The sequence below is a fragment of the Aegilops tauschii genome, chromosome 5, assembly GCF_002575655.3.
Source record: "Aegilops tauschii subsp. strangulata cultivar AL8/78 chromosome 5, Aet v6.0, whole genome shotgun sequence".
Lineage (NCBI taxonomy): Eukaryota > Viridiplantae > Streptophyta > Magnoliopsida > Poales > Poaceae > Aegilops > Aegilops tauschii.
The window spans coordinates 555,578,264-555,594,658 of NC_053039.3; the positions used below are offsets into that span (position 1 = coordinate 555,578,264).

The window sequence follows — 16,395 nt, forward strand, 5'->3', positions numbered from 1 at the left end:
TAAAGAATAATATATAGGAAGTGAGGTTTTGACCACCGAAAGTGTTTCGGGCGTCACCGGTAATGTACCGGGACCACCGGAGGGTTCCGGGGGTCCACCGGGAGGGGCCACCAGCCCCGGAGGCTTGCATGGGCCAAGAGCGGGAAGGGACCAGCCCCTGAGTGGGCTGGTGCGCCTCCCACCAAGGCCCAAGGCGCGGGAAAGAGGAGAGAGGGGAAACCCTAGGCGCAGATGGGCCTAAGGCCCACCCTAGGGCGCGCCCCCCTCTCTCCCCCTCTTGGCCGCCCCCCTCCATCCCATCTAGGGCTGCCGCCCCCTAGGGGTGGGAACCCTAGAGGGGGCGCACCCTCCTCCCCTCCTCCTATATATAGTGGGGGTTTTGGGGCTGCCAAACATACGAGTCTCTCTCTCTCTCTCCCTCTCTCTCTCTCTCGGCGCAGCCCTACCTCTCCACATCCTCGTCCTTCGTAGTGCTTGGCGAAGCCCTGCTGGAAACCACGCTGCTCCACCACCACCACGCCGTCGTGCTGCTGCTGGAGTTGTCTTCCCCAACCTCTCCCTCCTCCTTGCTGGATCAAGGCGCGGGAGACGTCACCGGGCTGCACGTGTGTTGAACGCGAAGGCGCCGTTGTTCGGCGCTTAGATCGGAATCGACCGCGATCTGAATCGCTGCGTGTACGAGTCCTCCAACCGTGTTCTTGTAACGCTTCCGCATCGCGATCTTCAAGGGTATGAAGATGCACTCCCCTCTCTCTCGTTGCTAGTCTCTCCATAGATTGATCTTGGTGATGCGTAGAAATTTTTAATTTCTGCAACGATCCCCAACATCCTCCCCATCAGCTGCCTAGGCCAAACCCTAGCCACTTCACTCCACTCCCCTCCGCCACCCCAAGCTCCCGTCTGGTGATCTCCGGCCTCCTCCAACATGGCAGGCAGCGGATCCGGCAACGACCAGTACAGATCCATCGACTAGGGTGTCGTCTCATGCGGTTTGGAGGAGGCAATGGTCGTCCGCAGTGCACTCTGCCGCTCCCGAGAGGACAGGCCCCGACCGACAGCGAGATCTGTCCGGCATGAGTCCATTGTGTCGGCGCATCTGGCGCTCGGATCCTTCGGTGCTGGATCATCGCGATCTTCTCGGGAGCCTTCCAATCTCCCTTTCCCCATCACCTGTCCACCGGGGTATGAGTCATCCCGGGACCCGTGTGCCCGCCGTGGGGAAGGACAGGATGAGGGAAGCCGAGGCCCACCTCACTGACAACATGATGGCGGTGGAGGCGGAGGCGGTTGATGCGGCGGCGCAGGCACCCGCAGAGTAGGCAGCCATCGGCGTCTGCACTGTAAAAAAGCGGCAACGGAGAAACACGCGCGCCCTCGTCCGAGACGCTAATGCTACACGATTACACAACTCGTATCTGTTCAATAAAATTAGTTTACATTTTTCGCTGCCGTAAAAACAGACACATGGAAAATCATCTGTGCGGAGACGGTGATCCTACACATGTACCTCCAAAAAAAGATGCTACACATTTCTACATCTATCTACATATGATAAAACATGAAAACAAGGCCTGATATGGTAACCGAAAATGAGAAAAGGAAATGACGGAGGAGATTTGGCGAGGAGTGACGGCGAACGGCTGTCACTTCGGCTGGACTTTAGGGTGGAACAGTCAGCAGGCAGGGGAGAGCCATCTCAGGATCCATCCTCCCTCATTCCCCTCTCCGTTGCGGCTGCGGCTGGATGGGTGGCTATAAAGCCAGGCTCTGCTCCTCCTCTGCGCCTGCCGCGACTTTGACCCCGATGGCGCGCACCACCGTGGCGGACTCGCTGGCGGCACCATGATTGGGTGCATGGCCTAGCCCACCGCCCTGTCTGCCCTCTGCCCTGCCCTCCGCATCACTCCCCCCTCACTCACCCAGTCCACTTGACTCGCTCCTCCCCTCCCCTCCTGACCGAGCGGAGCAGGTGAGGAGGTTTCTCTCGCCGATCGATCTCCGGCGGGTGAGCCAGCAGCGCCGGTTTGTCTCCATGTATATTCCTCCGTGTCCTTTTCTTTTGATGGGTTTCCTGTTGTTTGTTTGCAGTTCACGCCGCCGCCGCATTCAAGGCGCGGGCTTTGACCGGACCCGAGTTAAGAGGGGGCGTCTGTGGGGAGGAGGAAGGGGAAGGGGAAGATCTGTCGCCGCCGGCAAGATGGGGAGATCCGCGCCTGTAAGTGCCCGCTGACCCAATCCTTCCTCGATCTCTTTTCTCGGACGGCGGCGGAGGGGAGATGGATCGTAGATGGATGGACGGCGGCGGCGGCGGCGGGATCCGCCCCCATTGCCTTCTTACCTCTGGCCGGAGGCGGACTGGTGCCGTCGTCGGCGGCGGCGGTGGTCCGGTGGCTGGTCCTGCGGGGTGATCCCCGCTGGCATTGGGGCGTGATCCGCCCTTCACCCAGCCTGTGTTCAGAGGTGGATCGAATGTGCATACTGAGCTGTATTGTGTCCTGACTGTCCTCTTGTCTTGCCGTGGCATGTGCCTGATGCCAAAATGCTTAGTTGTTGCCGAGCACCCACGACAGCGAAATTCAGGAGTCGGACGGAAGTGATGCTGTGCATTTGGGAACTCATTCATGATGCCTTGGGTTTATACATGTGTTTGCAGGGACCATTAGTTAGTGGGGAGCAGAGGGGATAAACTAGATGAGATTGGCTTGCTTGGCTTTGCTGGAGGGTTCCGATTCTTGTGAGAAAAAGTTCATTCAAACATAAGAATGATTCTGTTCTCGGTGAGGCGTAATTATGGTGTAGTGCGCCCTGTCCTCCTGTCCTGTCGTAGCATGTGCCTGATGCCAAACGCCTGGTTGTCGATAGCGAATTCAGAAATTGGAGTGAAATGATATTCCGCATTTTGTGGGTTCAGGATGCCTATACATGTGCTTGCAGGGGCCATTAGTTTTGTGGGGAACAGGGGACATAAACGAAGATAAGATTAGTTTGTTTGGCTCTGTTGGAGGTGTTCTAGGTGTACTTACTGATACTTGTGGGAAAAAGTTCATTCAGACATAAAGAGTGATTTTGTTCTCCGTGAGGCGTTGCTCTGCTCTATTTGTGTTGCCTCGCGTGTCCGTAGAAACAGAGTAGAATGAAGCCTGCTTGCAACTCGTCATTTCACATGTTCCATGTTGCTGCTAGTATTTTGCTTTGGTTATTTCAAATCTGCGAGTACGCGATGACTTCTGACATTACTCTCTTTGGATTTTTTTCCTAGGTATTTCAAGCCCTTTTGGTTTTCCTAACAATAATTGAGACCCAATGGTCCAGCGTATCCGGCATGTACTGCGCGGACATGGCATCAACCGTCTACCGTCCCCATAGTGTCACTATAACTGAGTTTGGTGCTGTCGGGGATGGCGTGACTCTCAACACCAAAGCATTCCAGAATGCCATCTTCTACCTCAATTCATTTGCGGACAAGGGCGGCGCGCAGCTCTTTGTGCCTGCTGGAAGGTGGCTGACAGGCGGTTTTAGTCTGATCAGCCATCTCACTCTGTCGCTGGACAAAGATGCAGTAATAATCGGATCTCCGGTAATATATCTCGCAGCTCTTGTATGCTTATGACATGATGCACATGCCCATGATATCTTATACTGTCATGTTGATTACAACTTCCTCTAAATGAAAAACTATATATGTAATCTTCTTGTATGCTTTACAAAATGATGTTTTCTTGAAGTGGTTACCGAACAAATAGTGGTAAATTCCAACTTTATTGATTGAAAATACTGTATCTGCAGCACTCATCTGATTGGCCTGTTATAGACCCTCTTCCATCCTATGGGCGCGGTAGAGAGCTCCCCGGAGGAAGGCACCAGAGCTTAATTTTTGGCTCCCATTTGACAGATGTAATAATTACTGGTTAGTAGCTAACTTGTGTCTATGCTTGCATCAGCGACCTTTTATTATTATGCTGGTTTTGCAAGTGTTTAAATGTGGCACTCTTGGTAGGTGCTAACGGGACAATTGATGGTCAAGGAGCCATTTGGTGGGATTGGTTCTATAACAACACACTGAACTATACTAGGCCGCATCTTGTCGAGTTGATGTACTCCACCAATGTTGTTATATCAAATTTGACTTTCAAGAACTCCCCGTTCTGGAATATCCATCCTGTATACTGCAGGTTGGTGTTTTAAATACTTGCTTTCTTTTAAAACTTAAGAATTTATCTTCAAATGACAATTCATTACCTAGAGTGCTTTTGCTGAATAAACAGCCAAGTTATTGTCGAGCACATCACAATCCTAGCACCTTTGAATTCGCCAAACACCGACGGCATTAATCCAGGTAATATGAAGCTCTGAATTGTTTCTTCCACTTGAGGTCTCTATCCCTGTTATTCTTAGTGTTATACCTGTTTATGTCCATTTTTACACTGCTGTGTCTTGGGAGCACAAAAAGGAAGAAAAATATCAGTTCTTGCAATATAATTTCACATGCTCCCTTTTAAATGTTATTTTCCTTCCATTGTGTTTTGAAAGTTAACTTTAACTTGCATTTATAACTGAGATTCTAATAAATATGCAAATATTCTTTTGTAAATTGATCACACTATGTTAGTACAGATTGCAGTTAACCAGTTGAAAGAATTTACTTTCTTGGGCAAAGTTATTTTGCCTTACGATGAGATGCAACTGTAATCTAAATATGAAAATTTGTGTTAATTCAGAATATTGCTAACGTTATGTACTGCTTGAAATCGAACTATAGCCTAGTTATTTGGATGTACAATACACAACAGTTTTGAGGCCATCTTATTATGCAATCATAAAAGGCTTAAATCTGTCCTGGTAATGTTCACTTGAAATACTAATGCAACTCTATATCTATCCAGATTCGTCCACAAATGTTTGCATCAGTCATTGTTATGTCAGAAACGGAGACGATGTTGTTGTCATCAAAAGTGGTTGGGATGAGTATGGCATTTCTTTTGCTCAGCCTAGCTCCAATATCAGCATCAGCAACATCACAGGAGAAACAGGGGGCGGTGCTGGAATTGCCATCGGAAGTGAGATGTCAGGTGGCATATCTGAAGTCCGGGCCGAGGGCATCCGCATTGTTAACTCATTGCATGGAATCAGAATCAAGACCGCTCCAGGACGTGGAGGGTATGTAAGGAACGTCTACATAGCCGATGTGAGCATGCACAATGTTTCGATGGCCATAAGGATCAATGGAAACTATGGTGAACATCCTGATAACAATTATGACAAGAATGCTCTCCCCATTATAAGCAACATCACAATTGAGAACGTCGTTGGCGTTGATGTTGGTGTTGCTGGCATCTTGGAGGGCATTGAGGGCGACAACTTCAGCAGCATATGCATCTCCAATGTCTCCCTCAGCGTACGATCCAGGCATCCGTGGAATTGTTCGCTCATCCAGGGCTATTCAAACTCTGTGACTCCAGAGTCGTGCGAGCAACTCAGAACAGATTGTGAAGAGACATCGATCTGCTATGACGGTGGCAGTTCTTTAGCCGTTGGTTCACGGGCATCCATACATAATAAGCCTAGTGCCAACATATTACTAAATTCATTATTGCAGTTGGTGTCGCTGTAATGTAGGTAGATATAGATGCTTGTTATTTGTTGCAAAGGGGCTTGCGTCATGGGATGCGTCGTGTTAGCCATGTATATCTTATTTTTGCAATCAGTTTTGCTTAGAATGCAATTTGTTTCTTGTACATAGATGTGGAGATGAATGTCAGTGCTAGCTTGTTCTGTCATGATCTTTGATTTGTTCTCTGTTTCCAAAGCCTTGTTGGAGCATGAGAACAAAAGCAAAATTACTGTAATATTTCAGTTTTGAGTCGTAGATTTTAAGAACAGTACAATTGGATATTTCCCAATTTTGTGAGTAGGCTTCCTTCGTTGCAAGTTGAATAGCAAGAAATATGCATGGTTGAAATGCAGGAGGAAACTCACTTTTAGGATTTTTTTCAGGACTAAATACACAGAATTAAAACGTATTCATTGATTTCTGCTCTCTAAATGTAAAATCAAAAACATGAACTGAAATGCTCAGAAAAAAGAACTGAAATGCGGGAGGAAACAACAAAAAACACCAAAAGACACGGTTAAAAAGGCTAGAAAAACTGTTTAAGTGATTTGTGCTATGTAAATTATGAAATGCTGTATTCATAGATTTCTCTTAAGACTTTTTTTTAAGATGGTCTGATGATGAAGGCCTCATTATCACCCCCAAATTAGTATCTCAGAATTAAGAAAGATCAAATTTAGGAGCAAGGTAATACTAATCTTCCTCGAATAATAACATACGTATTTCTGAGAATCAAATGGTATATTTAAATTGATAGTTTGTGGTCCATCACCAATGACAGAATGTTGACAATTACATTATTTTTTCTGAGCATCAGGGTCTTTCATGATGTGAAATTCTACCATGTCTTTGCTACACATTAGTACATTCGGAATTTCTCCTTGGTGTTCTCAAAGACTTGTTCAGCAAGCAGAGCTCCATTCCCATCTGCTCGCTTAATCTCCATGTTGGCCTTCTGGTAGAACCCAGTTCCTCTCAGAGCATCAGCAATGAAGTCGTCGAATCCAATGGCAATAGCAGCTTCCGCCTTGGCTCCGTACACCAGCCTCTGCATTGCAGCATTCAACGAGATTGTTAATTAAGGATTCGATAAACCATATTGTACCGGATGAGGAATGGTAAGGTAAGGGGTGAACCTTGATCCGGGATAGATGGACAGCCCCAAAACACATTGGGCAAGGTTCACATGATGCGTACATTTCACAATCCGACAGCTCAATCTTTCCAAGCTTTTTGCAAGCCTAGAGTACAAGCAAAAACTGATTGTGTGAGACGGATAACCAAACAATGGAAATGAAATAATATAAAATGCAAAATTACCATGCATTATATACCGGCTCAGAGGGAATATGAACCATACAACCTAGTGCCACTAACAACAGCCCTTGGTGGATTATTCAGAAAAATAAATACATGTTCTTATGTCAAAATAAATATGTTCTATTTTATCCACTAATGTGGACAGTACCTACCCTGTTACTCCCTCCGTAGATACATCCGTATTTAGACAAATCTAAGACAAGAATTTTGGGACGGAGGGGGTACCATTCAGCAAGGAAATGTTAAAATATAAAGGCTATCCATCAATGATAACTCATCCATTACCAGCCTTTCTGATGAAAATAAAAGAAACAATTGTTAGGCTGGAAGTGTTTGTTTGCATCACTATGGAACTTTAGCCCTGTCTTCAATAAAGTATATAACACGCTTGAACAGTCAACTTTATGTAGTCACACTGAAGTAGCTCAATTTGACAACGTGATACAAGATAATATCACTACTAATGTGAGAATAAGGAAAACTGAAAATGTAAAACATGAAGATGTACAAGAACGGACAGAGGCTAGAACATATGCCATCTCAGTTGTGTCGACAGGTGAGCACAAATAACAATAAATTCTGCAAGAATGTAGTGGTACTGGTTCCAAAAGCATGAAGCCTGAATCGGATACAGCCTATATCAGCAGATGAGGCCACTACAGGAAAAACATTCAGTAGCAAAATGTAAACAGCAAGCACCTAGTAGTTGTTAGGGATAACCTCTGTCCACATGGCAACCTACCTCTCTTATTGCAGTGACTTCAGCATGGGCAGTTGGATCGGTGTTGTTCAAAACCATGTTATGGCAACCAACTATTACTTCATCATTGCGGACGACAACCGCGCCAAACGGGCCTCCATGGCCACAGTCAACTCCTTTGTAAGCCTCTTCTACGGCTTTCGACAAGAACTTGTGATCCCTATCTTGTACCGCTGTTGAACGAGGCAAAACATAAGCATAAACAAGAAAGCCTTTTGAGCAGCTCTCCAATTACAGAAAATAGCAAATGTAGCAAAGGGCCCTGCAATGGTGAGATATGCCTTGCCTTGCAGTGTGGTAAGTAAGAAGTAGAGAGAGGAAATGGTAGTTAGTACCTTCCTGATGACCAGGAAACGCAGAAGCAACTGCGATAGTCCCATCCCTGGTCTCCACAACTGCAGAAGAAGGAAGAAGTTGATTACCGAGGCACCCAAGTTACTTCATAATTTGCACAGGATTGTATCCAAAATCTGGTAGAAGAAACTATGAAATGTGTACAAGAATTTATCACCCAAGTCACATAGAAGAAACTATGAAATGTGTGCAAGAATTATGACACAAACAAATGAACAAGATCCCCCGTGAACTTGGAAGGTTGTAAGCAGTAGCAGGGTAGGCCTTGGAGGAGTGAGTGCGTATGATCGGAGCAGAAAACAAAATCGTTAACCAGAGTAGAGAACTGGCAATCTATCTACAGGCGTACGGTAGGAGCACATCACTTGACAGATGGGAAAACTAACAGACTTCCCAGATGTGGCAAAAGCAGAGCCCTGCCTTTGCCTTTTATGTTATCGGTCGGAGCAGAGCAGAGGACCCATCCTCCGAAACAAAACAGCCACATTTCCCACCCCCCGTCCGGCGCGCGCCCCCGCTCGGATCCGCCCGGCGCTCGACTGATCGGCCGGCGCAGCGCAGGAGGCGGCGATCCGCCGCCCCCGAGAGCGACTAACTAAGAAGAAGGAAAGCAAGCACGCGACGCGACCGATCCGGAGCAGGACGAATTGCCGCCGGCCGGTGGCGACCCTCGGTCGGGCGGGCGGGCGGGCGGATGGATGGACGGACGAGAGAGCGCGGCGTGGGTATGCGTATGCTCACCCTTGGCTTCCTCCATGGCGGGCGAGTGAGGGGAGGGGGAGGCGGGCGGATCGGCGGCGGAGCTCCCCGAGCGAGATGCGCGCCGGGCTGTTGCGTGTCTGCCTGTCCGTAGGAATGGGAATTGGGAAGGAAGGAGGTGTGTGTGGGGGTCGTCGTCGCGTGCGCGGCGAATAAATAGGGCCGCGCCGGGCCACTGGCGGAGTACCGGACGCAACCGGATAGAGGGATAGAGAGGGGGAGGGAGGGCGGCGCGTGACGGACGGCGGTGATGGAGCGGCCCACCGTCGGTAGGTCGGTCGCGTGCATCACGCTGCCGCGGCGCATGTGCATTTTACTCTTTCCTTTCGATTTCGACGTGGGATGAGCCGACACGAAAGGCTGACGTGCTTCGTGGGATGGGATCGGAACGTGGTCTGCGTCGCCGGGATTCTTCTTCATCTTGCGCCGCACATGTGCGGATTTTTTACTAGAAGAAAGAAAAAAAAGGCCGTGAGACCCAAGATCAGTCATCCTTTCTGTCTAAGCAGAAAGTGCTTTCTTTGCGAATAGAAAAGATTGTGTTAATCAACGGAGACCATTACAATCCTATTGGCAAACGTGCCAATTTCATCAGTTCAATGGCACCCCGCGCGCACCGTGTTCCTATGAGCACCCCTCTCTGGCTCACCGGCAAATCGTTGATCAAATTAAATCAAATATCTATAAGCTGAAACAAGTTGGTATAAAATATACCAACATCTAGATCATCAAATTGGTTTCATTAGACTTGTCAACAAATATATGTTCATACTTCCTATGTTCCATAATGTAGTGCATGCTTTTTTTTTCTTCAAAGGTCAAACATGTCCGTGTCTAGCCTAGTTTATTTATATACTAACCTATCGACACATTAAATACTAAATAAATAAAAACATAAAAGTGTACTTCATCATGAATCTAACGATACTGATTTGTGTTATGACTGTTAAATTTTTCTTTAAATTTTGGTCAAATGTAAACATGTTTGACTTTCAAAAAATGCACTATATTTTGGAACGGAGAGACTGCTAGCCCTTTCCTGTTTGGAAGGCCCACACGTATCCCTATGTTCATGATTTAACCAACGTACCATGACTTTTATATCACAAATACTCACTCCGTAAAGAAATATAAGAGCATTTTTTTTGACCATAAAACAGTAGGGTAAAACCCTACTGTGTGTCATTTTTCATCATAATGAATAAAAGTGCATAGTACAATGGTTGTTGGGAGAGCAACCAGAGAGGAAGAGTTTACAGTAAAGAAAAGAAAAGATAAAATACAGAATTATTCAAATGTTGTCTATCCAGGATGACATGCCATCCTTAAGGCTAGGCTTTGCTCTCAACATGGTGAGCTTGAAAGTTGTGATGAAATCAAACTTGCATGATGTGATGGAGCATGGTATATTTTCAAATATCAGTCCATTTCTCTGATTCCATAAACTCCAGCATCCCACAGTCACAATCTCCATGAAGAAAGGTAGGTTATATCTCAGCTTGCCATCAGAAATCATATCATGAATGTATAAATTGGTGTTCCATTCAATACCAATATTCCACCAGAAGTTTTGACTGAAAGTGCATGAGAATAGTAGATGTGTTCTGTCCTCCATATCTTCATCATTACATAAAACACAAGAAGTGGAATCCAAATGAAATGATTTCCTGGTAAGCAGCTCACATGTGTTTATTCTATCATTTAGCATCAACCAGCAGAAGAACATATGTCTGGGGAGGCAGCAGGTTTTCCAGATCCACTTAATGGGATCAGCAGTGTCATATTGTCCCATAAGAAAGTTGTAGATCTTCTTAGTCATGTGAGTACTGTTGCCCCATTGGAAAATCCACTTATCATTGTCATTGTGTTCCCTAATGTTGATAAGTTGATCTGACAAGCTGTGAAGCTGTTGGTGTGCAACAATTGACAGACGAAGCTGGAATAAATCATATATGTTTTCCATATTTTTGGCTGTCGTAATGGAAATATGTTCCTGGAGGGTGAAAGAGTACAGCTCAGGGAATTTAAGTTTCATGATATTGCCATCCCAGTTATCATTCCATAGCATAGCAGTATTGCCAGATTTGACCTGACAGGTGGTCATAGATTTAAATAAGTCCAAGAATTTGAGACAGTCTTTCCACCAGAATGATCCTTTCTTGTTACCAGAGAGTGGAACCCATTACAATCATAATAGGCATTCCAGATCAGATTAACCCAGGGAATATCAGCCTTATTGAAAAACTTATACATGTGCTTAATAAGGAGAGCTTGATTCTGGATTCTGAGGTTGAGCACTCCCAATCCTCCTTGGTCTTTGGGTTTACATATCATTTCCTAGCTAGCAAGGCACTTTCCTTTTTTGTTAATGTCATTGCCATACCATAAGAAGTTCCTGCTAGATTTATCCACATGATCCAGGACGGTGTAGTGTACTTTAAGAGAGCACATAGCAAATATGGGCATGGAAGCAACAACTGAGTTAACATATGTTAGCCTACCAGAATGGTTCATAAATCTGGCAACCCCAGACAGCCTCTTGTCAATTTTTGAGATAACAGGGATAAGATCATGAACAGATGGTTTGGTGATGCCAAGGGGGAGTCCAAGATATGTGAAAGGTAAACTTTCAACCTTACATCCAAAAGAATTAGCCAAGTCAGAGACAGTCTGCGGGTGAATATTGATGGGGATCATGGAAGATTTGCTGTAGTTCACAAAAAGTCCAGTTGAGAGGCTGAAGAGGTTTAATAGATATTTGAGATGAATAATTTGGTCAGCATCAGCTGGCATTATCATAAGAGTGTCATCAGCATACTGAATAATTGGATAATCTTGTCCATAAGCATGATTTATAGGTAGAGTTAATTCCCCATTTACCCAAGCAGCATTGATTACAGACTATAAGAGGTCAGCCGCTAAAACAAATAGAAGGGGAGAATATGGATCTCCTTGTCTGACTCCTCTTTTACACATAATTTTTTCCCTGCAACTCCATTGAGTAATACAGCAGTAGAAGCAGAGTTAAGAATGTTGGATACCCAATTGATCCACCTTGGTCCAAAACCTTTGGCTTTAAGCATGGCAATAATGGCCTTGTATTCAATCTTATCAAAAGCCTTTTCAAAATCAAGTTTGAGAATGATAATGGGTCTTTTTGATTGATGGCAGAGATGGAGATATTCAAAAGCATAACCCAAACAGTCTTGTATATTTCTGCCTTTGATGAAACCATATTGGTTTTGATGAATAACATATGTAATGATATTTTGTGCCCTGTTTGCCAAAAGTTTTGTAAAAAACTTAAGAGGTAAGCTAACCAGAGAAATCGGTCTGAAATCATTCATGCTCTCTGGATTGGCAACTTTTGGGATGAGGATAATGTAAGCAGTGTTGATACTCTGGATGTCACAATTTCCTTCAAAAAATCCCAAATCATAGTATAGAAATCTTGTTTTATAATATCCCAGCATTTTTTTAGGAACATACCATTAAACCCATCAGGACCAGGTGCTCTGTCAGCAGGGAATTCTTTGGCTACCTTTCCAATTTCATCCACAGTGAATGGAGCATCAAGTGCAGATAAGTCATGGTGTTGTATTAATTCATCCAGATTGAATAGCATAGTAGGGTTGATGGATTTACCCAGTCTGTCCTTGTATGATTGCCAAATAATTGCAGCCTTGTGGTCATGATTTTGACAAGAAATTCCATCTTCATTAAGAATGGAGGTAATGTAATTTTTCCTGAAACTTTGTGTAGCCATGGCATGGAAGAAATCAGTATTTTCATCATCTAATCTGACACTTCTCATCTTGAACCTGGATTTCTAATAAATTCTTTTAGCCTCTAGTAATTTGCTGGTGTGTTTCCTCAGTATTTTCCTGAAGTTGGCCTCCATAGTAGATAACTGTCTTTGCTCCTCAATTCCATCCAATAATGTAAGAACATAGTTGCATGCAGCAATGGTGGAGTTTAGCCTGTATAGGTTTTTGCTCCATTTTTTAGGCCAAGTCTGAGACATTTAAACCTGGCAGAGACATCCTTAGCAGAGTTGTTGAGCTGGTGATTTCTGTTCCAGCATTGTACCACAGTTTCATAAAAACCATCAAATTCAAACCAATAATTTTCAAACCTAAATATGGAGGCTTTGGGTATGTCACTGCCAATTTGGATATGAATAGGAACATGGTCTAATGTCACTCTGGCAAGAGGATGAGCTAAGGTGTTGGGGAAGGAGATATTCCAATTACCAGAAGTGAAAATCCAGTCAATCTTTTCTAACAAAGGAAGATCTTGCATATTGGACCATGTAAAGCTCCTGCCTTTGAGGGGGACCTCAACTAAGTCCAGTTGCTGAATCAAGCTGTTGAACATTAACATGTTATTTGTATCACCACCAGGTCTGTTTCTGTCCAATGGGCTTCTGATAAGATTAAAATCCCCAACTAACATCCAGTTGTCCATATTGGAAGCATCAATAGTGTCCAACCAATGAAAAAAATCAGCCCTGAAATCATTACTGCATGGACCATACACATTTGTAATATGGAATATATGGCCTGATAAGTTGCAGGTTAGTTTGACAGTGATTTGAAAATTAGACTGATCAATCACAGTCCCAGTGAAAAGACTGCCATTCCATATAGTTATGATACCACCAGATAGGCCAGCAGATGGGCTGTAGGCAAATTGATTATATCTCCTGGGTGAGAAATTTCTCAAATATGGCAGGTCAAAATTGTCTCTTTTTGTTTCCTGGATACAGATAATGCCACAATTGCTTTCATCAATTCTTGCACGCAGATCATCCCATCTAGTTTGTGAATTTATTCCTCTTACATTCCAATTAAGTATATTCCAATGCCTATTCATAGAAAAACTGGTTGGAGTAGGGGTCATGAGCAGAGAGTGGGTTAACCATCTCTGAAGATACTGGCAGATCATGGGGCTGATGTGTTAAGCAAGCACCAACAACAGACTTCCATTTCAACATGCATAATAGGATATCATTCATAACATAACCATTCAGACACCTTATAAATAAAGCTGATAAGCAAATAAAATTCTTCAAACCATAGTGCCTCACAGTGGAGCATAGCTCCTTACAGACCAGAAATAAAAGTTCAACATAAGAGTAACAAAAGCAAGATAAACTGCCAAGGATAACTAAGGGCCTAGAGCCATAATTGGGCTTGATATTACAAACCCAACTGCATATAAAAGCTAAATTATTCATGATCTGCAGCAGAGTTCAGGAGGCTTCCAGAGACCTCCTCAGGAGGTATCTGACACTGCATAGTGGCAATAGCCTGAATGGTAGCGAGAGGGAGTTCTGGTGGGGGCGCTGCCTGTGGGTCCCTGAGCTTAAATTCAAAGTCAGCTGACAGGTTTTTCTTGCAGTTGCTCATCTTCTTGGCTTTATTAGCAGCAGTCTGATCCTTGAAACCAACACTGAGACCAGCAAGTCGACGGCTGCGACGAAGATCTTGGACGTCCAGCGGGGCATTAACCTTCTTTCTTTTGTTGACAGCAGGTGATATCATCAGTGCACAACTAGGAGCATCAGAGGGAACAACCATCTGTGGTTGCTGCATAGCAGCAGATATCTCTTGGGCAGGGCTTGCTGCGTCAGAGGGAGCATACTCCTGTGGTTGCTGGACAGTGAAAAGATCCAGGGGATCGTGTATAACAGGTTGTACTTCATCAACATAATCAGCAATGACAACAGTGGATGCAGTAGGGGTAGGGAGTGCTTCAGTGGTGACAGTCAGCAGACACTTCTTGACAGTGCCATGCTCTTCTTCCACATTGATGATCTGGCATCGAGTACTTAAAACAGTAGAATCTGCAAGTTGCTCCAAAATGGTCGGTGCAGTGGCCATGATTTTTGACACCATGTCTTGAAGCACAACAAAGCAATCAGTGGCCTCAATAGCAGGCTGCAAGGGGGGGGGGGGTTCATGGTGTTCAGGACTTAGTGGGGGGGGGGTTGCACCATAGGTTCATCCTCATCAACAGGAGCATGGTGAGCAGCAGGTGCAGCATGGTGGTTATCATCCATGAAATCAGCATCGTGCCAAATACCTCCAAATGGAGCATGAGGCATGGGGTGCAGAACACCATCTGGAGGGATGGGATCCTCATCACCTCCCATGGCCCCAAGGAGGTCAGCCTGAAGAATGTAAACTGCACTAAAGTATGGCCCCAAGGAGGTCAGCCTGAAGAATATAAGAGCCTTTAGATCACTAAAGTAGTGATCTAAACGCTGGGAGTATATCATTAGAAACTTCAAATATTCAATTTTCTAATGGTGTAGCTTGGATGATATATAATATGTACTAGAAGGGTTGGATGCACTTTGCTACGCCGTTGGTGTTATTCGGTTTTTATAAAGAAAATAATCCCTCTATTTCAAAATGTTAGGTGCATTTTTTTAAAGACAAGCTTCTTTAAGTTTGACCAAATTTATAGAGAAATATATAATTATCCACAATTTCTAATTGGTGTCATCAGATTCATTGTGAAATAAGTTTTCATATTTTATTTATTATAAATTGTGGATGTCGATATTTTTGGCTCTAGACTTGATCAAAGTTAAAGAAACTTGTCCTTTAAATAAACTAATACGCCTTATATTTTAAAACCAGGGGAGTATTTGGTTTGGCGAGTTGGGGAGATGATGGAGTGTGTTTTATTTTAATTTTATAATGTGGTGTTTTAATGGGCCTTTCACGATGTGATTCTGTGTTATCTGCTAATCAACTTATACTCATGTGGGGAAATTTTCTATGTCAGTGGTTGCATATACTATGTTGATGCTACAGTGTCACATGTTTGTGCTTCTTTTTTCTAAGTGGTGAGAGGGTGCATTGTATTGATATGTTTTTATAGGCTGGTTGTTGCCGATTGATTTGAATTGACCCGGTCAAAATACGATCCAAATCCAAAACTGAATACCTCAATCACATGGGAGAGTAATGAATAGGGAACATAATGAATTAAAAGAATAGAATGAGAGAGCTTCTTAAGAAATTGTTTACCCGGTCAAAATCGAGTACCCCAATTCCAAATTGGAGATATCGATTGATTGTGAGGCCTCTGAAATTAGGGAGCATGGTGTATTAGATAGATTTCACTCGTAAAATGGATGAAGTAGACATACGCGTAGGATCTATAAACCGGAAAGGAGGGGGTACTATATGTAGTTGAGGTGTACATGTGGATATTGTTTTTTATGAGCTTGATCAAATTTATAGATGTCGCAGAATATGAAGCCCTCCTTCATATGTCCCGCGACTCGCAGTCCGATGAGAATTCACCACCTTGTCTGTCGCAGAGACTGCAACCTGGTAGTGCAACAAGTGACACAAACTCTTTGCATTCAACTTTTTCATGACACTAGGTAGTATACAGTGGCCTTCCAATTTTTAGCAATCATCCTCCTTTCTCCGTCGGGACCACTATCTTCCAATGTGATCCCCGAACTGAAACGACATTAGGCCCTTTGTGCTTTGTTGATCCAATTGTTGAAACACTCGGCCAATTTTTTCGTCACATAATCCACCTTTGAGGAAGTGAAAAAATCTGC

At 44.4% G+C, this 16,395-nt stretch overlaps 2 protein-coding genes across 3 annotated transcripts; one reads left to right on the top strand and one right to left on the bottom strand.

Annotated features, from left to right (window-relative positions):
- Nucleotides 1-1,688: 1,688 nt before the first annotated feature.
- LOC109782532 (probable polygalacturonase) lies at nt 1,689-5,892 on the top strand. 2 transcript variants are annotated; one of them, XM_020341155.4, is made up of 7 exons: nt 1,689-2,005; nt 2,089-2,215; nt 3,260-3,577; nt 3,787-3,907; nt 3,998-4,172; nt 4,266-4,336; nt 4,884-5,892. In XM_020341155.4, the coding sequence occupies exons 2-7, from the start codon at nt 2,198-2,200 to the stop codon at nt 5,609-5,611; spliced, it is 1,431 nt and encodes a 476-aa protein (XP_020196744.1). In that variant the 5' UTR covers nt 1,689-2,005; nt 2,089-2,197; the 3' UTR covers nt 5,612-5,892. The 2 variants fall into 2 exon arrangements, with proteins under 2 accessions (XP_020196744.1, XP_020196743.1); XM_020341154.4 differs by having other exon boundaries at nt 1,755-1,969; nt 4,884-5,777.
- A 441-nt stretch (nt 5,893-6,333) lies between these two features.
- Nucleotides 6,334-9,091, bottom strand: LOC109782533 (guanosine deaminase). The gene is made up of 5 exons (XM_020341156.3): nt 8,787-9,091; nt 8,027-8,086; nt 7,674-7,864; nt 6,748-6,852; nt 6,334-6,659 (listed from the first exon to the last, which is right to left on the bottom strand). The coding sequence occupies exons 1-5, from the start codon at nt 8,800-8,802 to the stop codon at nt 6,471-6,473; spliced, it is 561 nt and encodes a 186-aa protein (XP_020196745.1). The 5' UTR covers nt 8,803-9,091; the 3' UTR covers nt 6,334-6,470.
- Between the last annotated feature and the right edge of the window lie 7,304 nt (nt 9,092-16,395).

Bases quoted from the DNA above. Each gene is read 5' to 3' on its own strand.
- LOC109782533 (XM_020341156.3), bottom strand. The intron at 7,865-8,026 runs GTACTAACTACC...CTCGTTCAACAG, and splicing joins GTTTCCTGGTCATCAGGAAG to CGGTACAAGATAGGGATCAC. The intron at 6,660-6,747 runs GTTCACCCCTTA...GCTGCAATGCAG, and splicing joins TCCATCTATCCCGGATCAAG to AGGCTGGTGTACGGAGCCAA.
- LOC109782532 (XM_020341155.4), top strand. The intron at 3,578-3,786 runs GTAATATATCTC...CTGTATCTGCAG, and splicing joins CAGTAATAATCGGATCTCCG to CACTCATCTGATTGGCCTGT. The intron at 4,173-4,265 runs GTTGGTGTTTTA...CTGAATAAACAG, and splicing joins ATCCATCCTGTATACTGCAG to CCAAGTTATTGTCGAGCACA.